The sequence below is a fragment of the Lepus europaeus genome, chromosome 1, assembly GCF_033115175.1.
Source record: "Lepus europaeus isolate LE1 chromosome 1, mLepTim1.pri, whole genome shotgun sequence".
Lineage (NCBI taxonomy): Eukaryota > Metazoa > Chordata > Mammalia > Lagomorpha > Leporidae > Lepus > Lepus europaeus.
In genome coordinates, this window is record NC_084827.1 from 3,581,211 (window position 1) to 3,606,131 (window position 24,921).

The following is a 24,921-nucleotide window of genomic DNA, read 5'->3' on the forward strand; positions in this document are numbered from 1 at the left end:
AGGGCCACTCTCTCAGGAAGTGTGGTCCTGGGGAATTGCTGGCTCAGAATGGGGAGTTTGACTTGGCTGTGCATATGTAAGTATATTTATGGAAGGGTGGTTGTGTGTTAGCCCTGAAGATTCATAAGGTAGCCATGCTAGTACTCTATGGTAGACTGGCACAGTAAGTGGTTGTCTGTATTTCCTGGAACAGTCCCAGCTATAAACATTCTCTTTTGCTGTCTCCCTATGTGTATTTGTTCTTGCAGAGAGCTGTGATCATTCTGGGTTCTTCTCACAGATCCAGCGGTAAGTGACGTCACAGGATGCAGCATCAAATGTCTTTGATAGGCCTATGGTCACACAGTTGAAATTCTGATTCTGATTGGTAACGCTAGGTGAGAACAGAACCATGGTTAACACTCAACATCTCAGCTCTTTTACGGACTCCAGAGCAAGAATCCCCTATGAGCTGTGCACAGGGAGGCAGCAGGAGGACGAGATCCACATCCCCCCTCGAGCTAGGCCATCTGTTCCAGTATGAGCTCCCACTCCTAACTCTACCTTCTCCAAATCCAGTTCTAACATCACTTCTTTTCTGGCAAGATTTTGTGAGCTTTTGGAGATTCACAGGACCTTAAACTAGCTTATCCATGTGTTTGGTCAGAAACATCTGAATGACCATCCCTTTTTTCTTAAGAAATAATGTTTTTTTTTTTTTTTGACTGTGAGAAGTGGGTCCATTGCCTGAACCCCACTTCCAATCCCACAATTTTTAAATGTTTATAAGAAATAATGTTTTGGAACCGTGTGTATGTTCATGGCAGGAGAATCAAAGAAGCGAGGGTAGGAATTTCTCACTTCTTCCTAGACTCCAGCTAGATCTAAGAAAAACTTGGAGGAGGTACATGGGCCTTTAAACTCTGCGGTTCTGTCATTCAGTCCCTCTCAGTCTGACTGGAGATTCTGATTTCGTGGAAAAATTACAAGTTTTGGGCTCAAATGAATGCAGAATCAAGCTGTGTGATGTTCAACATTTTTCTAAGCCTTTTTTGGTCCTCAATTTGTTAAGAGGGGATATTTAATAAAAACTTTCTGTATATCATCATGGTGATTACTGAAGGTAATAACATGTATAAAGTACGTAGAGTAGTTAGTGCCTGGAATTTAGTTGGCATTGAATGAATATTGATTTCCTCTCCTCTGTGGGGAAGCTCGAAGTCTAGGGAATTAACTTGGTCTCTGAATTGACATTTTCATATAAATGTCATGTTCCCCACTGAAGCTCATCTCCATGAAACGATTCATAGGTGAGAACTCTTGGAAGTTAGAAGTTCATAGTTTTAAGGCATAGACAAGTTGCTTATAATAATCTTTCTTTAGACAGAGAACCCACATCTGGGGAAACTTGCAGGTACTTAGTATTAAGAAGTGGTCTGTGGGTTAAAAGAGACTTAAGATACAATGAAGAAATGCTGTGTATGTGGATTTGTTTGGATCTTGATTTGAACAAATAATTTGTTATAAGAATACTATTCTTGCTACTTAAGATTGTTTAGTGTTTTCCGTAATTAAAAAAAAAAAACTTATAAAGATGTGTCTATGGGAATAGACAGGTTGGAAGATAGAAGGAAAGTAGAACAGGTCCCAGCAGGTGAGCTCCTTGAGGATGAATCTTGGGATTGGTCTCTTGAGGCCAGAAAAAAAGTGAGATATCTACGTACTTGCCATTGAACACAGAGTTGTCGATCCAGCGCCACGTTTTCTGTGCAGGCTGGTACATTAAGCCAATTGAATACTTCTCAGTTCCAGCTAGGTCCTGGAGATACTCCTAGAGGTAAGAAGACAAAATAGCTTCACCTCGGATCCTTGCCTGCCTCCTCTCTTGAGGTGCCAGGACCTGTGATTATATCTAGTCCGGGAATAAGAAAGGCTAGAGGGGAACTCTGGAACTGGCTGTTGCTGGCACTATCATTAACCCTATAGAAGTTCTCAAACCTCACAACGCATCAAGATCCCCTGAAAGTCTTGTTAAAATGAAGACTGATGGGCTTCTGGTTCAATAGATCTGGTATAGGGGATCAAGAATTTATAGCAAATGCCTAGGATTTGAAGGAGAGACAACTCTAAAGTAGAGTCTACAATTGATTAGAGTATGGCTTTTGCAGTTAGAGTGATGGTTTTTTTGCAGTTAGAAAGAGAGAGGGGAGAGAGAGAGAGAGAGAGAGAGAGAGAGAATTTTCTATTGCTGTTTCACTCCCAAAATGGCCACAATGGCTGGGGCTGGACAAAGCCAAAACCAGGGGCCAGGAGCTTCACCTGGGTCTCCCACATGGGTGTTAGGGACCCAAGTACTTGGGCCATCTTCCACTGCTCTGCCCAAGCCATTAACAGGGAGCTGGTTCAGAAAGAGAGCAGCTGGGAAATGAACCAGCACCCATATGGGATGCCGGCATTGTAGGCAGCAGCTTTAACTACTACAGCTTTAGCCACAATGCCAGCCCCAGTGTTCTCTAACTTTCAAATAATTTACACATCAGCCTCCTTGGTTAGTTAAATGTTTAGGCCCTTTAAGATACCATCCCACAGTTGTGCCATGTGCAAAGATCATAGAGTATGGATTTCTAGCTCTGATGAAACTGAAGACCATACCCCATTGCTAGTGAGAAATCTCCCAAATCCAGTCTCAGGAGGGGAAGCTTGAGTTTCTCATCCTGCTGCCTCTCCATTCTTCACCCCACCCCACTGCCACTCCACCAAATCATCCCACCCTTCCTACCCTCTGGTGCCAGGGTAGGGTAGGCTGCTCTATGGTACCACTCCAATGTCTCACCAGTTTTTCTGGTGTGTTGACGATTGCCAAAGTGGATCCTCTTGTTTGACAATCATCCCTGCTTTTGTTCCAAGACAACTCAGAGGTGGACAAGAAAAAACACCTTCCTTGATGAAGATCCCAATCTTTGGGGCAGACTGAAAAGATTCAAGAAGAGACGGTATGAGATTAGTGGTTTGGATTGTGAACCCAAGAACTGAGTCATACATAGTGAGCCATGTGTTTCTTTACAACAATTATACAAAGAATCCTCAATCTAAGGAGAAATTTCGCCCCCTGTAGCCTGTCTTCCTGTTAAGAGCATGAAGGGAATGGATTGCAGGTCTTTATGGCCGCTTTGAGCAACTTCCGTAAGAAAGGAGGCGATGAGAAAGTCTCTAAGAATTCAGCACGTAAGGACCTAGAGAGAGGAGAGGTTAGAAACTATGAACTTTACCTCTTCCATAGCTCCTTGTGGGACTGATGCTGTCATTCCTGCTCCCAAATATTTCTGGAACTGAAATAAAAGGGAAACCTAAGGATTACTAAAGTTACTATAAAATGAATGAAACACACAAACATCAGGGGATGGGAAATTGGGTCCCTATGACCACCAGGGATACTTTCAGAGATTTTCTTGCTTTGAATCTTCCATCTAACTATTTGTCATGCTTGACACCTCAAGCCTTATTTCATGTGCTGTGGCAGTAGGTGTGCAAAGCTGGGGAAAAAAGCAGAAAAGAAGGAAGAGTAGCAGCAGAATTTAATATCAGAGGGAGACTCTTGCTCCTTTCTTATGTATGCCTTTGATGGTGTTATCCCAAGAGCTGTGCGGAGCAGGTTCACTGGGCTCCACAGCACATTCTTTTTTTTTTTTTTTTTTTTGACAGGCAGAATTAGACAGTGAGACAGAGAGAAAGGTCTTCCTTCCATTGGTTCATGCCCCAAATGGCCGCTACAGCCAGCACACTGCGCCGATCCGAAGCCAGGAGCCAGGTGCTTCCTCCTGGTCTCCCATGCGGGTGTAGGGCCCAAGCACTTGGGCCATCCTCCACTGCCTTCCCGAACCACAGCAGAGTTCCACAGCACATTCTTGCTGCTCTCCCTGTTTCCTTCTTCTTCTTTAAAAAGATTTATCTATTTATTTATATTTATTCATTTGAAAGGCAGAGTTACAGGGAGAGGGAGGGGTTAGAAGGAGGGAGGGAGGGAGGGAGGGAGAGAGAAAGAGAGAGAGAGAGAGAGAGAGAGAGAGAGAGAGAGAGAGAGAGAGAGAGAAAGAATTTTCTGTTCTCTGGTTCATTCCCCAAATGGCTGCAGTAGCCAGAGCTAGGTCAGTCTGAGGCCAGAAGCAAGGAGGAGCTTCTTCCTGGTCTCCCAGGTGGGTGCAGGTGCCCAAGCTCATGGGCCATCTTCCACTGCTTCCTAGGTGCATTATCAGGAAACTGGATCAGAAGTGGAGCAGCTGGGACTTGAACCAGCACCCATTTGGGATGCTAGCACTGCAGACTGTGGCTTAACCAGCTACACCACAATGCCAATCCTTGCTCTCTGCTTCTAGTGTCCCAAAACAAAATTGAAAATGTGTTATTGTAAAAATGAAAAGAATAAGAAAAGAGGGGGGTTGGGACCGGTGCTGTGGCTCAGTGAGTTAACGTCCTGGCCTGCAGCGATGGCATCCCATATGGGTGCCAGTTCTAGTCCCGGCTGCTCCGCTTCCAATCCAGCTCTCTGCTATGGCCTGGGAAAGCAGTGGAAGATGCCCAAGTCCTTGGGCCCCTGCACCGCATGGGAGACCTGGAAGAAGCTCCTGGCTCTTGGCTCAGATCGGCATAGCTCCAGCCGTTGCAGCCATCTGGGGAGTGAACAATTGGATAGAAGACCCCCCCCCCCTCTCTCTCTCTCTGCCTCTCCTTCTTTCTCTGTGTAACTCTGACTTTCAAATAAATAAATAAATCTTAAAAAAAAAAGAAAAGAAGGGGGTGGGCAGAGTGAGTCAGTGCGTGTGGGAGGGTATGGTAGAAGGTAGCATCGTGCCCTTAAAATTGTGTATATGGAATACAAAAATATGTTACTGCAAAAACTAAAGGGAAAAAGAGGAAAGGAGGCGGGGAGGTTGAGGGAGGGAGGAAGGGAGGCAAGTATGGTTATCTTCTTAGAATTCCATCTATGAAATTCATGTAATCTGTTATCTTTTTTAACATAAACAAAGAAAATGCATAACTCTTGGCAGCTTTTGGACATTTCTCTCTTACTATTTTCTCAGCTTCAAGAATTATGGCTAATTGGATCAGATTTCTGGACTAAGGGGAAACTAGCAGACAAGGAAGCAAGTGAACATTTCAAGAGATTTCCTATTGCAGAGAAGGGTCCATTTCCCCCCTCTATTACACATAGGGGAACTGATTTCCCTCACTTTCCCCTAGAACTCGGACCTTCTGAGCAGGCTGCTGCAGTGGGGCTCAGGAGGCCTTTACGGATCAGGCCCTGCTATTTGTCTGCTGTGGCTGAAGACCACGTTAGTTTAGCCAGATACCACATTCTGTAAAGTTACAGCTAGGCCTTTGTAGCCAGGGGTTCCTCTCCACTGAGCCAACAAGCTGTGCATTGAAGCATATTTTTAATCCATATAAGTACCTTATAAGCACCAGTTATCATGCTAGACCAGTCAGAGAAGAATAGAAACAGGAGATACTAGGCAACCGTCATCTGCAAAAGGCACAGTGAGGGATACGAAGGTGAATGAGGCAGTTTTCACCTAAAAATTGTGTCTATACTGAACATGTACAGATGTTCAGACTTTTTGGTCCTGTTCCCTAAACATTACAGGCTAACAGTCATTGACATAGCACTGACATTGTATTAGGCATTATACATAATCTAGAGATGATTTAAAGCTTAAAGAAAGATTGCACAGGTTATAGGCAAATGCTTTGACATTTTACACAAAAACTTGAGCATCCAAACATATTGGTATCCACAGAGACTCCTGGAATGGATCTCCTTATGGATACTGAGGGATGACTCTATATTAGTAAGACAGATGTTAGCATCTATTTCTTATTTTGATCCCAGTGCATGGAATCTTTGTACTATTGAGTAGCCTGGTTTTCACTGGAAACTACTTTGGGATCATAACTGAACGAGCTCCTACATAGTTCAGGGGTATTTTCTTCATGGAACTCACTGCACAGAGTTGCTCAGTTGATGCACAGGTGAGTGAGAAATGATCATTTTCCTGAAGACGTTGGCAGTAAACTGTCTTCAGAGCAAGTGATGGGTAGTTCTTGCTAAGGGCTTCAAGGGAGGTGGTTTAATAGGGAGAGCCATGCCTCACTCATCTATCCCCCAGAGCTTCTGAAATTGTGCCTTTTGCCTTATAGAAGGTGGTTGATTAATGTATCTTCTTAAAATTCTACTATGGGTGGTCTAGCATATTACTTTGCACACAAAAATGTGCTTAATGTCGTCTTTTTTATTCTGCACAGGCTTCTTTAGAGCCATTTCTTATCAGTGGACACTTCCTCAGTCTGTGAAGTCCTTTGGTGCTTTGTCACAAGGATCACAAACAGTCCTCATGCCAAAAGGAAAACTTAGGATCAGAAGATCCCTGGTTTTCCCCCAAAAATAAAAGAAAGGGAATTGGGGTGAGCATTGCGCAGCAAGTTAGGCCACCACGTGGGATGCCTACGTTGCATAGCAGGTTGCTCATCTGAATCCTGGCTGCTCCACTGCTCAGTCAGCTCCCTGCTAATGCACCTGGAAAGCAACGGATAATGGCTCAGTCGTTGAGACTCTGCGCCCATGTGAAAACTCCAGGTGGAGTCCTGGCTTTGGTCTGGCCCAGCCCCAGCTGTTGTGGCCATTTGGGGAGTAAATCAGCAGACGGAAGAGCACGCGCGCTCTCTCTCTCTCTGTCACTTTGCCTTTCAAATAAACACATAAACAAATCTTAGAAGGGGGATTAATTAGACCCTTTGTGCTAAAGAATGTCTTGGGAAAGGAGGTCTTGCGGAGGGTCTCTGAGTTCAGCACATCAGGAACTGGATGGCAAAGAGGAGGTCACCATCAGGCACAACGTCCATTCCCGAGCCACTTGCGGGGGTGAAGACATCACTGCTGTGGCCAAAAATCTGTGGGACTGAAAAGAAAACCAGATGTTGACTCAGCTCCAGACATGGGTGCTGTGTGAGCACAGTGAGCACGCACCCCGTGAGGGCTGCTGGGGCAATGTGATATTTAATGGGTCATGATGAATCCTCTGACTCAGGTCCGTGATGTGTGTGTGTTCTTTGTGAATGTGTTCACTTATTCAAATTTCTGTTCCTTTCTTGCTCTTTTAAGTGACAAGTGTTACCCTTTCCAGTTGCGTCATGGGGGAAACACTGATTACCCAACTGCAATGTACTACTCACATTTCCTTCCTCATTATTTTCCATTTTGGCTTCAGGGGTTGGAGAAGATTCTCCTGGTTGAATTGAAGTAAAATCCTGTGATGTGAGGTTTTGTTTTGTTTTTTTTTTTTTTTAACCGATTAACTGATTTGAATTAATGAATTAGTTTATATGCATATGTAGAGAAATGTCTCCCTAAGTCCTATTACTTTATAAGTGAGCTCTTAGCACAGCTTTATTATTGAGTTGAGCTGGAGCAGTATTTTCTTTCTGTTTTAAAGAAAGATTTCTTTGTTTATATTAAAGACAGTTTTTTGGGGGAGGAGGAAGAGAATGGCACATGGCCAGGTCTGGGCCAGGCCAAAGCCAGGAGCCAGGAACTCCATCCAGGTCTCTCACATGGATGCAGGGGCCTAAGCACTTGTGCTGTCTTCTGCTGCTTTCCCAGGCACATACAAAGGAGCTGGAATGGAAGTGGAGCACCCAGAACTCCAGTCGCCACCCATGTGGAACACCAGCACTGCAGGCAATGGCTGAACCTCCTGCCCCATGAGGCTCGCCCCAGGAGCTGTACTTTCAAAAAACTTTTCAAAGAATTACTTATGTATGTACTTGAGAGGTAAAGAAATAGAGACAGAGAGAAGAGGGACAGACACAGGAAGAACTCCCATCTGCTCTTTCACTCTCTAGATGCCTGCAATGGCTGGGGGTTCAAAACTGGGGGCTGAGAACTCAGTCCAAGTCTACCATATGGATGGCAGGAACCCAACCACTTAAACCCTCACAATGCCGACAGAATCTACACTGGCAGGCAGCTGGGGTCAAGAGACAGTTTGGGATTGATCCCAGATGTAGGCCATCTTAATGCCAGGCCAAATGCTTGCCCCGATTTCCAAGTTCTGAAAACAATAGCAAGCACTGCCAAGTACTTCAATTCAGATTACCCAACGAATGTTTTAGTGGCAAGAGCTTTGCCTGGGGTTCTAACCAGCAGTCAGTGGCCAGTTCTGTATCTCCAAAACAGACCAAGAGACCTGGCTCCTTGTGTGTGGTGGGGGAGTGACAGGCATTGTCAGTTGCCCTCAGGTTGGGCCAGGTACCCTCAGGTGGGTAAATTTGGCACTTAACCTCTACACTCAACCTTGCATTTTGAAAGAAGAGTCGAAGCAAGACAACACAAAGGCTGGGGTAAGGAGTTTTTGAAATACTCACGGTACAGCAGAAATAGGGTCATTCCAACCACTTTAAGCAACACTACCACAAGCGCAGAGATGATCATGTGCCAGTTCATGATGAAGGAGGTTTGTGGGCCTGTGGGGGTTAGAGCACACCGCCAGTCAGAATCCGAGGACAAGGATGCTTCTCACTGGACACACTTCAGTCTCGTTTTAGAGCACCCTTGTGGGGCTGGGAAGATACGCAGGACAGCAATAAGGAGACCTGGCACTGTCTGGAAGACAGACAGGCACTTTCCCTGGTTGGGGGACTTTGAACTTGCCATGCTACCTCTCCCGCACCGGGCCCTCAGCTCTGGGCCTCAGCCTTGTTCCTCAATGCTTACTAGTTGCTCTCTTGTATTTCGAGGACGTTAGCCTTGACTTTATCCCCACTTCCCAGGACCCCAGCGTGCAGTCTTGGCCATGCTGCTTTCAGCTGTAAAAGTCTCAGTCCTCAGTACATCCGAGGGGACAGCGCAGACGTCTCTGGGCCAGCAGGCAGTGCAGAGCACAGACGGACAGACTCACCTGCTCTCTCCCTGGAAGGCTGGGCTGGCTTGCAGCTGGGGGTGGTCCCGGCCGCCTAATGCCTGGTGTGGTAGGCAGGGGCTTGGTCTCCTGAGGATATGCTGCCTCTTAGGCAACGTCCTGCTCTACTTCTCTCTGGCATCCTCCAGCAAATGCTGCTTCCTCTGCCGTGGTCTTGGCAAAGGGAGCAGGCGGGGCCAAGAGGGGATGGGAGTCTAGTTGTGGCAAGAGAAGGTTCCTGCCACAGAGGTGCTAATTTAGGGGAACATTTCTAGGAGAATTTAGAAAACAAAAGGTCTTGAGACGTGTTCACCCTTGTTCTGTGACCGGATCCCCTTGGAATGTAGTGGAAGGATATGTTGTTGACAACTAAGGAATCCAGGCAAGGGTATTTGGGAATTCTTTGTACTTGTCTTGAAACACTTCTTCCCACCTGGAGTTACGTCAGAACACTAATGTTGAGGTGAGAGCCCAGCTGAAGTTATCAGTGGGCAGGTCTCTCTGGTTCCGTCCGTTCTGATCACTGCCAGCTCTGTGTTGCCAGCTCAGGCAGCACTCGCTCCCCTTCAAGATCAGATGAGGAGATCAGATTGTCCTTGAGTGCAATACCCTCTTGGGTACAACACTGGCCTCTTATGATCAAAGCATTTGTATTGTCCAATAGCTGTGAGATTTTCCTTTTATTATATTTTTCATAACCACAGGAGAAGCTACATGAGCTTGTTACCAAAAATGGGTAGACAATATTGACAAAGAAAATTGACCCATAAAAATCCATAAGGTCAAACATTTAGGGATAGTTGTTACAGCTTCTGACTGTATTCTTTCAAGATGAGTAGGTAGACAAAAAGATGGGAAACAATGGAAATAGAGATGCTGGTTCATCTTGAATAGGACTGTATTGTCCATGTTATGTAATCCATGTGCTGTAGAATAAGCTAACCCTGTGCTGTAGTTTTCATATCAAAATACAGATTTTGATAGTGTGTTGTTTAACATATACATGGTATTCAGGTATAAAACCATATGATTAATTGGACAACTGTCAAACTTCTAGTAACAATCACTGGGTAAGAATAAAAGTTTTAAAGTTAGTCTGGGGGCTGGCTCTGTGGCTTAGTGGGTAAAGCTGCCACCTGCAGTGTCAGCATCTCATATGGGTGCTGGTTTGAGTCCCAGCTGCTCCACTTTTAGTCCAGCTCTCTGCTATGGCCTGGGAAACAATGGAAGAAGACCAAAGTCCTTGGGCCCCTGCTCCTGCATAGGAGAACCAGAGGAGGCTCCTGGCTCCTGGCTTTGGATCAGTGCAGCTCTGGGCGTTGCAGCTATCTGGGGAGTGAACCAGCAGATGGAAGACCTCTCTCTCTGCCTCTGTCTCTCTGTAACTGTGTCTTTCAAATAAATAAATAAATCTTAAAAAAATAAAGTTAGTCTAGGGGATAGATTCCTGGATCTAGAACTTACTAACTGAATGTTCTTGACCAAATAACTTGATTTATTTAAGTTCTCATGTGTTTATCTTTAAATAGGAGTAATTCCAATAAATACCACATAAGATTGTTGTAATAGCAAGACAATCTTTATAATTTTGAAAACATGATACCTGGCATTTTGAATATAAATTCTGAGTAGAAATGGACAAATAAATGCTTTGAGATTTAATTACTGATTTTTATAAAAATAACAGAGGTGTGAAAGCCTCTAAATATCTGATTAGAATCAAAAAAGAATTAGAAAATTGGAATATATTACTGAAATATTAATTTGGATTTTGGAGAAAAAGAAAAAATGGAACAAAATACAATTAGATGGGAAACAACGGGAGCTATGGGTATTAGATCCAGTAGACAATGTCATGGACTGTGGTCTACAAAAGAGAAAGCAGGAACATACAGCTGTACCAAGGAACATACAGATATAAAAAGAGCAAGGATCAAAGCAGTCATGCGAGAAATGCAGACGAAAACCTGAACAGTAGGCAAAAATCAATGAGAAAACTACTGAACCTGGATAAATTCTGATGATTTCTTAAACACAAAATGAATAATAATTTTAAAAAATTCCAGGAATGGGCAGTTAGCCTAGCAATTAAAACATCAGTTAAGAGACCTGCGTTCTGTATGCGAGTGCCTGGATCTGGGCATTGGCTGCCACTCCTTGCTCCAGCTTTCTGCTAACACAGACGTTGGAAGCCGCAGATGATGGGTCAAGTAATTTGGTCCCCGACACCCATGTAGGAGACTTGAGCTCCTGGCTCTTGGCTTCATCCTGGCCCAGACCCAGCTATTGTGGGCATCTGGGGAGTAAGCCAGTAGGTGGGAACTCTATTTGTCTGTATCTCTGTGTTTCATAATTAAATAAAATATTCTATATGTGTCTAGGTAGACAAATCTACAAAGGAAATAAAATATTTGTTTTAGGTTTTTGTTAAAAATTCATAATCCTGGCTGGCGCCATGGCTCAACAGGCTAATCCTCCACCTTGCGGCACCAGCACACCGGGTTCTAGTCCTGGTCGGGGCGCCGGATTCTATCCCGGTTGGCCCTCTTCCAGGTCAGCTCTCTGCTATGGCCCAGGAAGGCAGTGGAGGATGGCCCAAGTCCTTGGGCCCTGCACCCCATGGGAGACCAGGAGAAGCACCTGGCTCCTGGCTTCGGATCAGCACGATGCACCGGCCGCAGCGGCCATTGGAGGGTGAACCAACGGCAAAAAGGAAGAGCTTTCTCTCTGTCTCTCTCTCTCACTATCCACTCTGCCTGTCAAAAAAAAAAAAAAAATTCACAATCCTAGGATCATAGCTCAACATCTGGTTTTGATGAACAAACTGTGAGGTGGGGAGTAATAATAAAGTACAATATACAGAATGATTTAAAGTGCCCACAGAAGGTTGCTGTTAGACCACAGAATTTACAGAGCAGCCCCAGCCTTTCCATATTCATTTCCAGAGTGCTCTGAGCCTGCCTGCAGTCTGAGTCCGGGTCTGACTTAGAGGAGCTGGGGAAAACAGAAGGTCTGTCCTCTCTCATCTGGAAACTCAGCTCCTTTCTGGAGAATTCTGCAGGACTGTGTTCTTAGCTTGTCATTGCCTTGATTGAAACATGACACCAGAAGACAATAATCCATCCTTATAGTCTGGGTTTTTCAACTTAAATGGCACCTTCTCAGCTCCTCATCTCTTGTGAGCAAGTGCTCAAACAGAAAAGCATATAATTTCTCACACCCCATGAGAAGCAGATTGCAAATGGGCAGTAGAAGTTGCAAACTCATGGCCCACATTTGCATTCAGTATGCAGCTCTATATTTAGTTCCATATTCTCAGTGTTTTTAAAATTTGGATGCAAATTTGGAAAACTGGGGGACTTTAACAGATATCTGGGTATCCAGAAGATCTGAGAGTCTTGAGGACACAGGAGCAGGCAGGCGCTGGGGCTTACCAAGTCTCCTGGTGCCTGTCCTGTCTCACTACTCTACAGAACTATTGTCACACTTGCAAAGCTGTTTTGTTTTAGAACACAGTACGCGTTGATTAAAGTCATGTCTCTATTGAAAGAGGGCAAACAAAAGATGGGAAGAGGACAATGGGAGAGAAAGTATTTCTTTGTGAAAAGCAGCTGATATTTTGTGCATTGAAATTGCAGTGTGGGTCTTTGTCAAGAAATGCAGCTAAGATACCAGCGTGAAAGAAATTAAAGAACAACTGCTGTACAGAAGAGATACGTGATGAAAGCTTGATTCATTGAAAAGAACTAGAATTTCCACAGGATTAATTTTTGAATACAAATCAAATAAATGATGCTATTGTGAAAAAGTGGCTGTAAAGTTTTTCACATATGCTAAGTTTATCAAAGACTGTCTATGAAAGGAAGGAGAAATTATGACTTCTACAAAATCAAATAGTTGCAAGAATACTCTAGCCAGAAAGACTATTGCTGGAAAATTGAGTGTACATGAGAAATTAGTGGAGAAAAATTAAATATAAAGATACAAATACATAATTCTAAGCAACTAGATATATTTACTTTGTGGTATTGATGAAAAATTTTATATAACTAATGAATTCATTAAATAGCACCAATGATATATGAAACACCATTAAATGATTTATTTTTGTATGCTAAAAGAAGCCTTGATATTTTAATATAGAAGGGTCAAATTAGTAATCATAAATACAGAGAAATTCTGGGATGGCATGCCTTAAAGTCAGACTCACCAGTGAACTTAACAGCACTGTGGCAACATTTCACAACAACAAACTGCTCTGCTGATTGCTTCACTCATCTGGAAACATGCTGTGCTAATAATATATTCATGATGTGGTAAATGAAGCTCTGTGGCAGACATCCTTGTATGTCTGGAACCACAAAAACCTGGGGCTTTGCATGATGAAGGACTCAAAACACAATAGTCTGATGTTCTACACCCATATGCTAAATGCCATTCAAAATTTTTATTTATTTTCATTTATTTGAAAGGCAGAGAGACAGAGACAGACATCCGCTGGTTCACTCCCCAAGCACCCACAACAGCTGGGGCTAGACCAGGCTGAAGTCAAGAGTATGGGTTTCTTTTTTTTTTTTTTTTTAACAGGCAGAGTGGATAGGATAGTGAGAGAGAGACAGAGAGAAAGGTCTTCCTTTTGCCGTTGGTTCACCCTCCAATGGCCGCTGGGGCCGGCGCATCTCGCTGATCCGAAGCCAGGAGCCAGGTGCTTCTCTTGGTCTCCCATGCGGGTGCAGGACCCAAGGACTTGGGCCATCCTCCACTGCCTTCCCGGGCCATAGCAGAGAGCTGGCCTGGAAGAGGGGCAACCGGGATAGAATCCGGCGCCCCAACTGGGACTAGAACCCGGTGTGCCGGCGCCGCAAGGCAGAGGATTAGCCTGTTAAGCCACGGCACCGGCCAAGAGTATGGGTTTCAGTCCTGGTCTGCTGCATGGGTGGTAGCAACCCAAGTACTTGAGCCGTTATCTGCTGCCTCCCGTGGTGTACCTTGGCAGGAAGATGGATCGGAAGTGGAGGCAGGACTCAAACTCGGGCATTCTGCTATGGGATGGGGACATCCCAAGCAAGCATCTCAGCCCCCATGCCAAGCACTTGTATCATGCTAAACAGTGTTGAAGTGAACAAATGGAATACAGGTATGTGGAGATTTAAAATAGTCTGTCACGCCATGCTCTACCTCCAGTCATATCACCACAGGTTGCTGCAGTTGGTCTCACCTCTGTCTCCAAGCTCCTGCCCGCTCTGGCTCTCGGCCTCTGCAGTTGTGCATTGTGTTTGTGTTCGTGTTTGTGCTGAGGTGCTAACACCCACTACATGGGTCCATGGGGTCCTTCCTCCTCTTGTAGGATTTCCAGTGTGGTCTTCTCTCCAGTTCTCCCCTGAAAGTGCACTTCCTACACCCCTTTCTTTCACTGTTAATCCCTAGTCTAGCACATCATGTCACTCCCTAATCCACCATCTTGGAATCTCCCCTGAGATATTTTTTTGTTTTTCAGTGTAAGCATTTACCACTATACATTTACCCTTTTTCTTTTAAACATCTTTTAAAGATTTATTTATTTATTTATTTGAAAGGTAGAGTTTCAGAGAGGCAGAGAGGCAGAGAGAGAGACGTCTTCCATCTGCTAGTTCACTCCCTAGATGGCCGCAATGGCCAGAGCTATGCTGATCTGAAGCCAGGAGCCAGGAGCTTTTTCCAAATCTCCCACGTGGGTGCAGGAGCCTAAGGATTTAGGCCATCTTCTACTGCTTTCCCAGGCCATACAAGAGAGCTGGATTGAAAGTGGAGCAGCTGGGACTCAAACTGGTGCTGGTATGGGATGCTGGCACTGCAGGCAGTGGCCTTACCTGCTACGCCACAGCACTGGCCCCATATAAATTTACCCCTTACCAGTGCTTTTGCTACATCTCATATATTTTGTCATGTTGTGGTTTCATTGTGTTTTGTCTCTGAGTATTTTTAAATTTTCCTTTTGATTTCTTCTTTGAACAATTCGTTGTCTAAGAATATGTCATTAAATTTCCACAATTTTGTGAACTTCTCCATTTTCCTTTTGTTGTTGATTTATAATTTCATCCCATTGAGGTCAGGGATGTTTTGAATATTATCTATCTTTTTAAATCTGCTTAGACAATCTGTGGTCTCACGTATGGTCATGTCCTAGAAAGTGACCCATTGCATTTGAGAACAATGTATATTCTGTTGTTGATAGAGTGTTCTATGTATGTCAGTTAGATCTAGTTGGCTTATTGTATTCTTCAACTCCTCTTAGTTATTTTTTGTATGGTTAATCTAATATTTTAATAAATTTCATATACCTATTCTCCTTTATTTAAAAAATGGTTAAATTGAAAGGGAGATAGAATTAGAAGTTAAGATAGATAGATGATAGGTAGGTAGGTAGGTAGATAGATAGATCTCAAATCCTTTGGCTCATGACCACTACAGCTGGGGCTGGGCCAGGAAAAGTGCTGGGACCTCAATCCAGGTCTCCCACCTGGGTGGCAGGAACCCAAGTACTTGAGTCATCACCATTGTCTTCCAGGGTGTGCATTAGCAGGATTCTGGATTGGGAGTGGAGCCAGAACTTGATTGCAGGCAATTCCATATAGGATACATGTGTCCCAAGCAGCATCTTAAGTACTGTGCCCAATGCCTGCTCCTGTTCTATTCGTTTTTGAGATGGGATTATTGAAGCTTTCAACTATTATTGAAGAATTACCTATTTGTCCTTTGAATTCTGTTAATGTGCTTCATTAGGTCATTAAATGTTTACTATATCTTCTTGCTATATTGATCCTTTTATTAATATATAATTTGTTCTTTTTTATAACTTTTTTGATTTAAAATATATTTCACCTTATATTAATGTAGCTACTCCAGCTCTCTTTTTGTTACTCTTTGCATGGAATATCTCTTTCCATACTTTTTCTTTCAATCTACTGGTGTCTTTGGATCTGAAATGAATCTTGCAGAAACCATTTGGTTGGATCATGTTTTTGAGAATGCTTGCCCTTTGATTAGAGAGTTTAATCCATTTATATTTAAAGTGGTAATTATGAAGGGGGATATTTACTTCTGTTACTTTGCTATTTGTTTTCCATATGCATTAAGGCATTTTGGCCAATATTTCCTAAATTACTGTCTTCTTTTGGTTCTAGTTATTTTTTGTAATGAAATTAAATTCCTTTATCATTTCCTTTTGTGTATATCCTAAAGCTATTTTCTTTGTGATTACCATGGGAATTAACATTTAACCTCCCACTTATATGAGATGCTATTGTCACAGGTAGTGTCTTAATCTGCTGTGTTACAATACCAGCCCCACTCTTGAAGTTTCTTATAAAGTTAAATGTACATCAACTTTATGACAGAGTAATTTCATACCTTTGTATTTACCAAAGAGAAAGGAAAACTGTAGAAATATGGATTCAATAATTTTTATAGAATCTCTATTTTAATAGCTCCAAGTGGTAAACAATGCAAATGTTCATCAATAATGAGCAGATAAACAAATTTTGACTTGTATAGTGTGGCTGAATGACAAAAATATAGTGTTAAATACAAAACCATGCAAAGAAGTATATGAAAAGTGTTCCACACCATATGTCATCAGAGAAATGCAAATTAAAACAAGGTACCATTACATACCTATTAGAATGCCCAGAAAAACAGAACAATGACAACACGAAATGTCCTGTCATTACACACAACAGGAACTCCCACTCACTGCTGGTGGGGATGCTGAGGAGTAAGCCTCTTTACATGATAGTTTGGTGGTTTTGTTTTTTTTTTTTTTTTTACAAAAAATTAAACATACCTTTACTATATACTCCAGTATTCATATTCTCTGGTATTTACCCAAAAGGAGTTGAAAACTCATTTCCACATAAAATACGGGGAGGTTCATTAGCTGCTGTCATCATAATTGCTAAACCTTGATTGCAACCAAGATGCCCTTCAGTCGGTGAATCGATAAATAAACAGGTCTATCCAGACAATGGGGTATTATTCCGTGACAAAAGAGGCGAACTCTCAAGTCATGAAGATGTACAGAGACACCTGAAGTGCATCTTTCTAAGTGAAAGAAGACAGTCTAGAAAGGCTACAAACTCGATGAGTTCCATTATGTTATGTAACAGAAAAGGCGTAACTATGGAGACAGTAAAGATCAATGCTGCCAGAGGTTGGAGAAATGAGGTTTGGGTAGTCAGAGCACAGAGGATTTTCAGGACCAAGTACTAAATTAACATTATGTTACGCCATAGTGGTGGTTGTATGACATTGTACATTTGTCTAAAACAACAGAATGTACAACAGCAAGAGTGAGCCGTAATTTAAACCGTAGACTTTGAGTGATCATGATTTACCAAAGCAAGTGCATCAACTGGAACAAGCAGACACCGCTGACGGAGGATGTTGATAATGGGGGAGGTGATCCTCATGTAGGGACAGGGGGTGTATAGGAAATCCATGTGCCTTCCTCTTCAATTTTAGCTGAACCTAAAACTGCTCTAAAGAAATGAAGTTTTAAGAAAATAAAGCCTTGGAGAACAGAAAGATGCAGTGGACACCTGTTCAGAGATGGCTTATACACAAAGAAGGGATGGCCTCTACTCAGGAATGTGGAACTGGAAGCCACAGTGTGGTGGGTGGGGGGTCATCCCATCCAGCTCAATGAAAAGGTGTCTAGAACTGTCGTTCCCAGCATTGGCAGCACCCTGGCATCACCCAGTGAGCTTAAAAAATACAGCACCTGCCTTCCGTCACCAAAGGTCTCATTTTTATTGGCCTAGAATACAGACTGCGCATTGAGATATTTTAAAGTTCTTCATACCATTTAAATGTGCAGCCAAGCGTGAGGACCACTACCTTTAAGGGAAGCCCAGGACAATGCTGGTGTACACCATAGAAGGGAAGCCGGATGAAGTTTCAAATTTTGCAGCCACTGGGCAGGAAGAAAAGGCTAATTTGTTAGGAAAGTCTGAAAGAACTGAGTCTGTGAAGGCCAAGTGCCTGAGAGGAGGAAGCAGGTCCTGGCAGCACCTATGGCTTGCAGAAGTAAGACCTAGGGGTGCAACTGCTGTTTGAATCCTGTCAAAATTCAAAACTACGCTCCACCGTTTTCTCTCCTGAGTCTTGTAGGGTCTGTGTTGAGGAAAGACTTCCTGGCTAGGTTCCTGGAAAGGAAGACAGAGAGTGCTGAATCTCTACAAACATACCTCTTAACCAGGTTAGCTTGGCAGGTTCCCTGACTAGATGGTCTAGTGCTTGGTACCAGGCATAGAACTGCCTTCAAGGCAAGTGACAGGCAGGTCAACATGAAATTCTGGGATCCACAGCACCTACTGAGCAAATGTAACCCCACTTCTCTCACTGTAAAGTAGGTTCAAGTACATTTGGAATCAATTTATGTGCAGATAGAATGACCCCTAGCCTCTGTTTCATAGGAGTTTTTTGTTTTGTTTTGTTTTGACAAGCAGAGTTAGACAGTGAGAGACAGAGAGAAAGGTCTTCCTTTTTCCATTGGTTCACCCCCCCAAGAGGCCACTACAGCCAGTGTGTTGTGACAGGTGCGCTGCGCTTATCTGAAGCCAGGAGCCAGGTGCTTTCTCCTGGTCTCCCATGTGGGTGCAGGGCCCAAGCACTTGGGCCATCCTCCACTGCCTTCCTGGGCCACAGCAGAGAGCTGGACTGGAAGAGGAGCAACTGGGGCAGAACTGGCGCCCCAACCAGGACTAGAACCTGGGGTGCCAGTGCTGCAGGCAGAGGATTAGCCTATTGAGCTGTGGTGCTGGCCCCCATAGGGTTTTGATGTAGTACTTCTTGAAGCTGAAGTTATGGCATAATTGTTTTTCCAAGTTTTTCTTTTCATTTCTTATGCTTCCATGAAAACTGTGGATTTTGGAGAAGATTATATAATTGCCACAGTAGTGAATATTTTTCCAATATATGTTAGCACCAGTATAGAGGAAGACCAGCAGTCACATTAAAAGCCACTTATAGGGGCCGGCACCGTGGCTCACTTGGTTAATCCTCCGCCTGCGGCGCCGGCATCCCATATGGGTGCCAGGTTCTAGTCCTGGTTGCTCCTCTTCCAGTCTAGCTCTCTGCCGTGGCCCAGGAGGGCAGTGGAGGATGACCCAAGTGCTTGGGCCCTGCACCCACATGGGAGACCAGGAGGAAGCACCTGGCTCCTGGCTTCAGATCAGTGCAGCACTAGCCGTGACAGTCATTTGGGGAGTGAACCAATGGAAGGAAGACTTTCTCTCTCTCTCTCTCTCTCTCTCTCTCTCTCTCTCTCTCTCTCTCACTGTCTATAGCTCTACCTGTCAAATTAAAAAAAATTACATTATATTGAGATTTAAATACTATTCCAGAAAGGGATGATTTATCATGGTTTGGCTCATACCAAACAACAGTATCTAAAGGACACTGACCATTCCACCTTTCCATTTTGTTCACTTGGTCAAGACAAACCTAGGGGACCAGCACCATTGTACTTGCCTAGGTCTTGTACAGAGCTTTAGTTGTGTTACTCCTCTGTAGGTGAGTCCATTGATAGGAAGTGCAGAGACGTTCGGTTGTATGTCGCAGATGAAGTTGCGAGGCTTAGTGACGAATCAGAGGTGTGTCAGTGAAGAATCAGGCAAAGACCCATACGTGTCATGTCCATTCTCAGCACGGCGTCCCAGGGCCTCCCCTGCGTCCTTCTCTTCCCTTCACTAGGCTCTGGGCCCAGAGTAGAATGGTGTCCATGGTCCTCCTCAGCTTGGCATTGCTTGAGATCAGGACGGCTGCGTGTGCCGAGGGACACGCCGCCAACAGCACATCACAAAGCATCGCCCCTATCTTGTTGTGCCACTCTGTCAGGAGGGGCACTGAGATAACAGCTGTGCAGAACGACACCACGTAGAAGCAGGCGAAGGCGACGAGAGCTTTTAGGGCTTGGATGTGGGCCTCCAGGCTGGGGTCTCGGGCGTTGCTGGTTTGGGCTGTCATTGTCCTCAGGTGCTTCCTCAAGGACACAATCAGCACCCCAGAAGAAACCAGAAAAGACAGGAACAGAGGAATGGACCCCACACTGCAGAAAATGAAAGCGTAAAATAAGCTGATGTTTCTAATGTGCACGTTGAGCTCTGTGTTGTTCACGAATAGCACGGAAGGGACTCTGAAGTGAGACCTGATAAAAAAGTCCCCCACACAGAGGACCGTGCAGATGCAGCAGAAAAGGAGGCCCCCCAGGAGCAGCTGGGGGGTCTTCCTGGAGATCCAGCTTGCCAGGCAGAGCAGGAAGGTGTGGGAGAGCCGAGCGATCTTGGAGCAGTAGAGGAGGCTGAGGCAGGTGGTGAGCCAGAGGCTGACTTGGTTCGTGCTCATACAGAGCACGATGACGATCTGGTAGCTGTGGCTCAGTGGGTCTTTCGTTTGCTGGAAAAAGGCGAGGTGCATGGCATCTAGAAACAGCAGGCCATGCAGAAGAAGGCGGGTGACGCTGAGACACAGCAACACGAGGTCACAGCTGTTCACTGGCTGCTGCTTCACCACACCCCAAAAACTCACCCAGAAAATGAAGGCATTGGCCAGGACCCCCACTGCGAGCTCCAGGACTGAGAGGGCCATAAATGTAATCTTGACTTCATAGGACACAGTTAATTCAGGGGTCAGAGTCAACATGACGCCTCTCTTCTAGTTGGCCGACCTACTTAGGACTCGGTGGAGAAGGGTACGTGTGCACCCTGAGCCAGGTTCTTGCCTTCACATGGTCTGCAGTTCTTGCCTGATGTGGGTAAACAGGAGCCTCTGAGAGGACACCTGGAGGGATGAGGCTGCTTTTGGATACACACCAAGCGCATCCTAAGGGTGGCTTAACATACGTTAGACCGATGGCTATAACAGCTTGGGTGACACAGAAGCTTTTAACAAATTCAGGTGTTCCCACACAGCAGCCTCCGTAGAAGGCCACAGCGTAACATCAGGAATGCAAATAAGATGGGGGTCTCAATTTCCTGAGTCCAATTTTGCATGTCCATCTGGAAAAACAGAGCAGGATTTGCTTATGGACGTCAAGGGCACCAGCAGCAGGCAGAGCAGATATCACCGATGAAATACTGTTTGCACAGTTTCTCTTTCCTTGTGCACCCATCCCTGCTATTCTCTGAGGCATGGCTGGCATCATAGGCTATGTTCTAATAAGGACGAGCGCCTTACAGCACCGTTGCCTGGCTGCAGTTTTGAGTGCTATTGCTGAAGGTTTCATTTAATCTTCAGTGTTATGTGAGGCCCTGTGCTTGGTTAGAGGACTTGAACATGAACTAGGCCAGCACCTCGCCATGAAGTAAAAGGATAGGAGAGGCTGTCTGGCCTGGATTGTTGTGGGAGAATTTTAACTGCTCTCTCTGTTTCCCACCCCCACTCCTTTCCTCGTATTCCACTGAGCAGCAACAGCAATGCTGGTAAAGTGTAACCAAGTTCATTGCATTGCTCCCTTCAAAGCTGTCATGGCTCCTAATCTCCCTGGCGATGAGAGCTGAGTCCCTACAGTGGCCCGCAGGACCCGTGTGGTCAGGGCCTCGTCCTCTGCCAGTGTCGATGATGCTCGCTTTCTGCTTCTCTCCACGTCAGCCACATGGGCCTCTCTCCTGTTCTGAGAACATGCCAACACTCTCGCACCACAGGGCCACTGCCCTTGTACCTCCCACTCCTTCATGGGCCAATGTCTCACTTTACCTCACCTGACTGTCCTGCAAACAGCAACCCTGACCCCATCTTGGGTGCTCACTATACTTCTTAACCTCCTGTTTGTTCATAAAATAGACCACAGGTTTCTGAGGAGTAGTCACCTCACTGCTGTGGGACAGTAGAGTTGATTCCTTCCGTCTAACTGTGCCACCAACCAGCCCCCCTCATTCATAGCCCCACTCTCCCCAACCTCTGATTGTTCTGTTCCACAGTCAGCTGGACTTGTTGCCTCTCCCTCAGATGAGAGAACACACAGTACTTGTCTTCTGAGCCCAGCTCATCTCCATGGGCTCGCTCTCCTTGTTCCTCACTGCATCTTCTTTCCTGTGTATCCATTAGAAGTGTTTGTTAATGCAGGAGTTACCTACACTTTCTCACTTGTCTCTGTAGACACTTTAGTTCATTTTGACTAAAGCTCCTTTATAAGGAGCAACGTAAGTCACTGATTACTACCGACGCTCCCTCCTGTGTCCTTTTACAAACTGCTCACACACCGTCACACAGACCTGCGTAGAAACAAGCACCACTGCCGTTGTGTTCAGTTCATGCGCTTGTGACGCCTCACTGGGGTCGTTTGCTCCTTCTAGAACGCCAAAGCGAGACGCTGAGGGCCTCCTCGCTCCACCAGGAGGCAGCATTGTACCAAAGGTGTGTAGTACCGGTGTTTGCTTCCTCACCATCCTGCTGGAATCTGCTTGCTGCACTGGACAGAGATCTAGCACATCAGAGTCACCACTACACACACACACACACGCACATACTCATATATATGATTTATAGCTAGAATCAAACACCCAGTCTGTGTTTCTTGGAGCCACAAACCTCCCCCTAATCTTTCAATAATGAAGGGATCTGTCAGAGACTAGTATGAACCACCAATGACACACTGGCACTCACCCCCTTTGACTCACACACACACTGTCAAGGATTACAGAAGCAACCTCCTGTGTCTTTAGCAACTGGATGTTATTGGAAAACTGGTTCACTCAGGAAACTAAGAAGCTAAAAATCACAATGCTAATAAGAACAGTGACAGGAATGAAAAGCTTATTTCATCGGTGGTAATTAAAATCTGTGTTCACTTGGATTTTACAAATAAACATTAAAAGTCTATAATCTAAAAATTTCTTGTTTAGACTTCTGCTGGCATTGGAGTAGAAGTCTTCAGGTTGCCTTGTTTCGGTGAAGTTTCTATTTTATTTGAATGAGAGAGAGAGAGAGAGAGAGAGAGAGAGAGAGAGAAATCTTCCATGCTGTTTTACTCCTCAAATGCCTGCAACAGCCAAGGCTGAACCAGACTGAAGCCAGGAGCCAGGAGTTCCATGCAGGTCTCCCATGGGGGAGGCAGGGACCCAAGTACCTGAGCCGTCACCTGTGGCCCCCAGGGTGCACACTAGCAGGATGTGCTAATTTCAGGTCCTCCAGTATGGGACACAGGCATCCCAGGAAGTTAATTCACTATACCATGGTGGTGCAGCAGGTTAAGCCGCTGCCTACAATTCTGGCATCCCATATCAAGTACTTACTTGTGCGCCAGCTGCTTTACTTCTGGTCCAGTTTCTTGCTAATGTTCCTGTTAAGGCAATGGGTGACGATGGCCCAAGAACTTGCCTGGATGGAGTTCCTGACCCCTGGCTTCTGCATGGCCTAGTCTTTGCTATTGAAGCAATTTGTGGAGTAAACCAACAGATGGAAGCTCTTGCCCCCTCTCTCCGAAACACTCCCTTTTTAATAAGTAATTTAAAGAGAGCCCTGCTCTCATTATTTAACAGTTCCACCAGATGGAGCCAGACCACCAGGGAGGTCAGGAATTTCTGGCTTGTTCACGGTGCAGGCTGACTCCAGCCATTTTATTTAATTTAGCAACATCCCTTATTTTATATAACTGATACTTTAGATGACACTTAATGGGTTACAATGGATGGAATATCCTTTATTCACAGTTTTCCTGTAAATAATATAATGATAATTCCATTTTTTTAACTGATGAGGATACTGGATTCTTTTTTTTTTTTTTTATTTTCTTATTTTTAACAGGCAGAGTGGACAGTGAGAGAGAGAGAGAGACAGAGAGAAAGGTCTTCCTTTGCCGTTGGTTCACCCTCCAATGGCCACCGCAGCCGGCGTGCTGCGGCCGGTGCACCGCGCTGATCCGAAGGCAGGAGCCAGGCGCTTCTCCTGGTCTCCCATGCGGGTGCAGGGCCCAAGCACTTGGGCCATCCTCCACTGCACTCCCGGGCCACAGCAGAGAGCTGGACTGGAAGAGGGGCAACCGGGACAGAAATGGCGCCCCGACCGGGACTAGACCCAGGGTGCCAGCGCCGCAGGAGGAGGACTAGCCTATTGAGCTGCGGTGCTGGCCGATGTTGCCTATGTGATATCACTTCTCTCCTCTCCACTGCCACCAGAGCCCCAGTACGATCTGGGTGTGCCAGCATTCGCAACTCAACGTGAACCACTTCTCCATCTTTCTTTCAGAGAGTAGAAGCCAGTGGGACCAACTGTGATTGAGTACAGTTTCTTAGACAGTCTTTGTTTCCTTTCCTGCTCTCTGTGTTTGAAATGTGTTAGATGTTGGACTCAAACATGAGGGCAAAACCGAGAGACTCTCAAAGCCTGCACAGCTGAAACCATAGGGTAACTGCTCTCCACATTTCCCATTATATGATAAGGGCAAAACCTTAAGCCACAATGTGTGGGCCAACTGGTTGACCATAGTTATTGATCCACTCTGAAAGTTAAACCCTCATGCTAGCACTCTCAAGACAAGAAATAGGGAGAGGAAAAAAAAAAAAAACAGAGACATACAGAAGTTACTTATGGGACTTACATATTTAGTGAAAGAGAGAAAGAAGAGAAATTTGCCTGAAAGAAGGGTCCTTTTCTAATTGCCCATCTCAGCATGGGAAGCCAGGAAGTGGAAAGGAGAGGTCAGCCTGCTTCCTGTCTAGGTTTGCTAGTCATGAAGAGGCAGAAAACAGGAAGTGCTAAAGAGGAAACAGAAGAAAGGCTGTGTCTACTTCCTGCATTTTGAGGCAGATTTTTTCTGCCCACACATGATTGCTGCAATTGCCAAGGGGATGTGGGTAGAGTGGTAATGGTATGGAGGAACGAGGTTAAAGAATCTGTAGCACAGTGCTTATTTCCAGTTCCTGCTGCTCGTTCTCCGTGTGTCCTGTGTTCAGGAAGAGAGTCTAAGAGGCGGAGTGGTCACTCCGCAATGTGCTTCATGAATTGTGGGCCAGTT

General features: G+C 45.0%; 2 protein-coding genes across 2 annotated transcripts; both read right to left on the bottom strand.

Annotated features, from left to right (window-relative positions):
* Positions 1-258: 258 nt before the first annotated feature.
* On the bottom strand, positions 259-8,995 carry CLEC5A (C-type lectin domain containing 5A). The gene is made up of 6 exons (XM_062197646.1): positions 8,931-8,995; positions 8,398-8,496; positions 3,249-3,308; positions 2,813-2,949; positions 1,704-1,810; positions 259-373 (listed from the first exon to the last, which is right to left on the bottom strand). Exons 2-6 carry the CDS (start codon positions 8,474-8,476, stop codon positions 259-261), a joined length of 498 nt encoding a protein of 165 aa, XP_062053630.1. The 5' UTR covers positions 8,477-8,496; positions 8,931-8,995.
* Positions 8,996-19,610: 10,615 nt separating this feature from the next.
* On the bottom strand, positions 19,611-20,609 carry TAS2R38 (taste 2 receptor member 38). Its single transcript, XM_062194607.1, has one exon. The coding sequence runs from the start codon at positions 20,607-20,609 to the stop codon at positions 19,611-19,613; it is 999 nt and encodes a 332-aa protein (XP_062050591.1).
* Between the last annotated feature and the right edge of the window lie 4,312 nt (positions 20,610-24,921).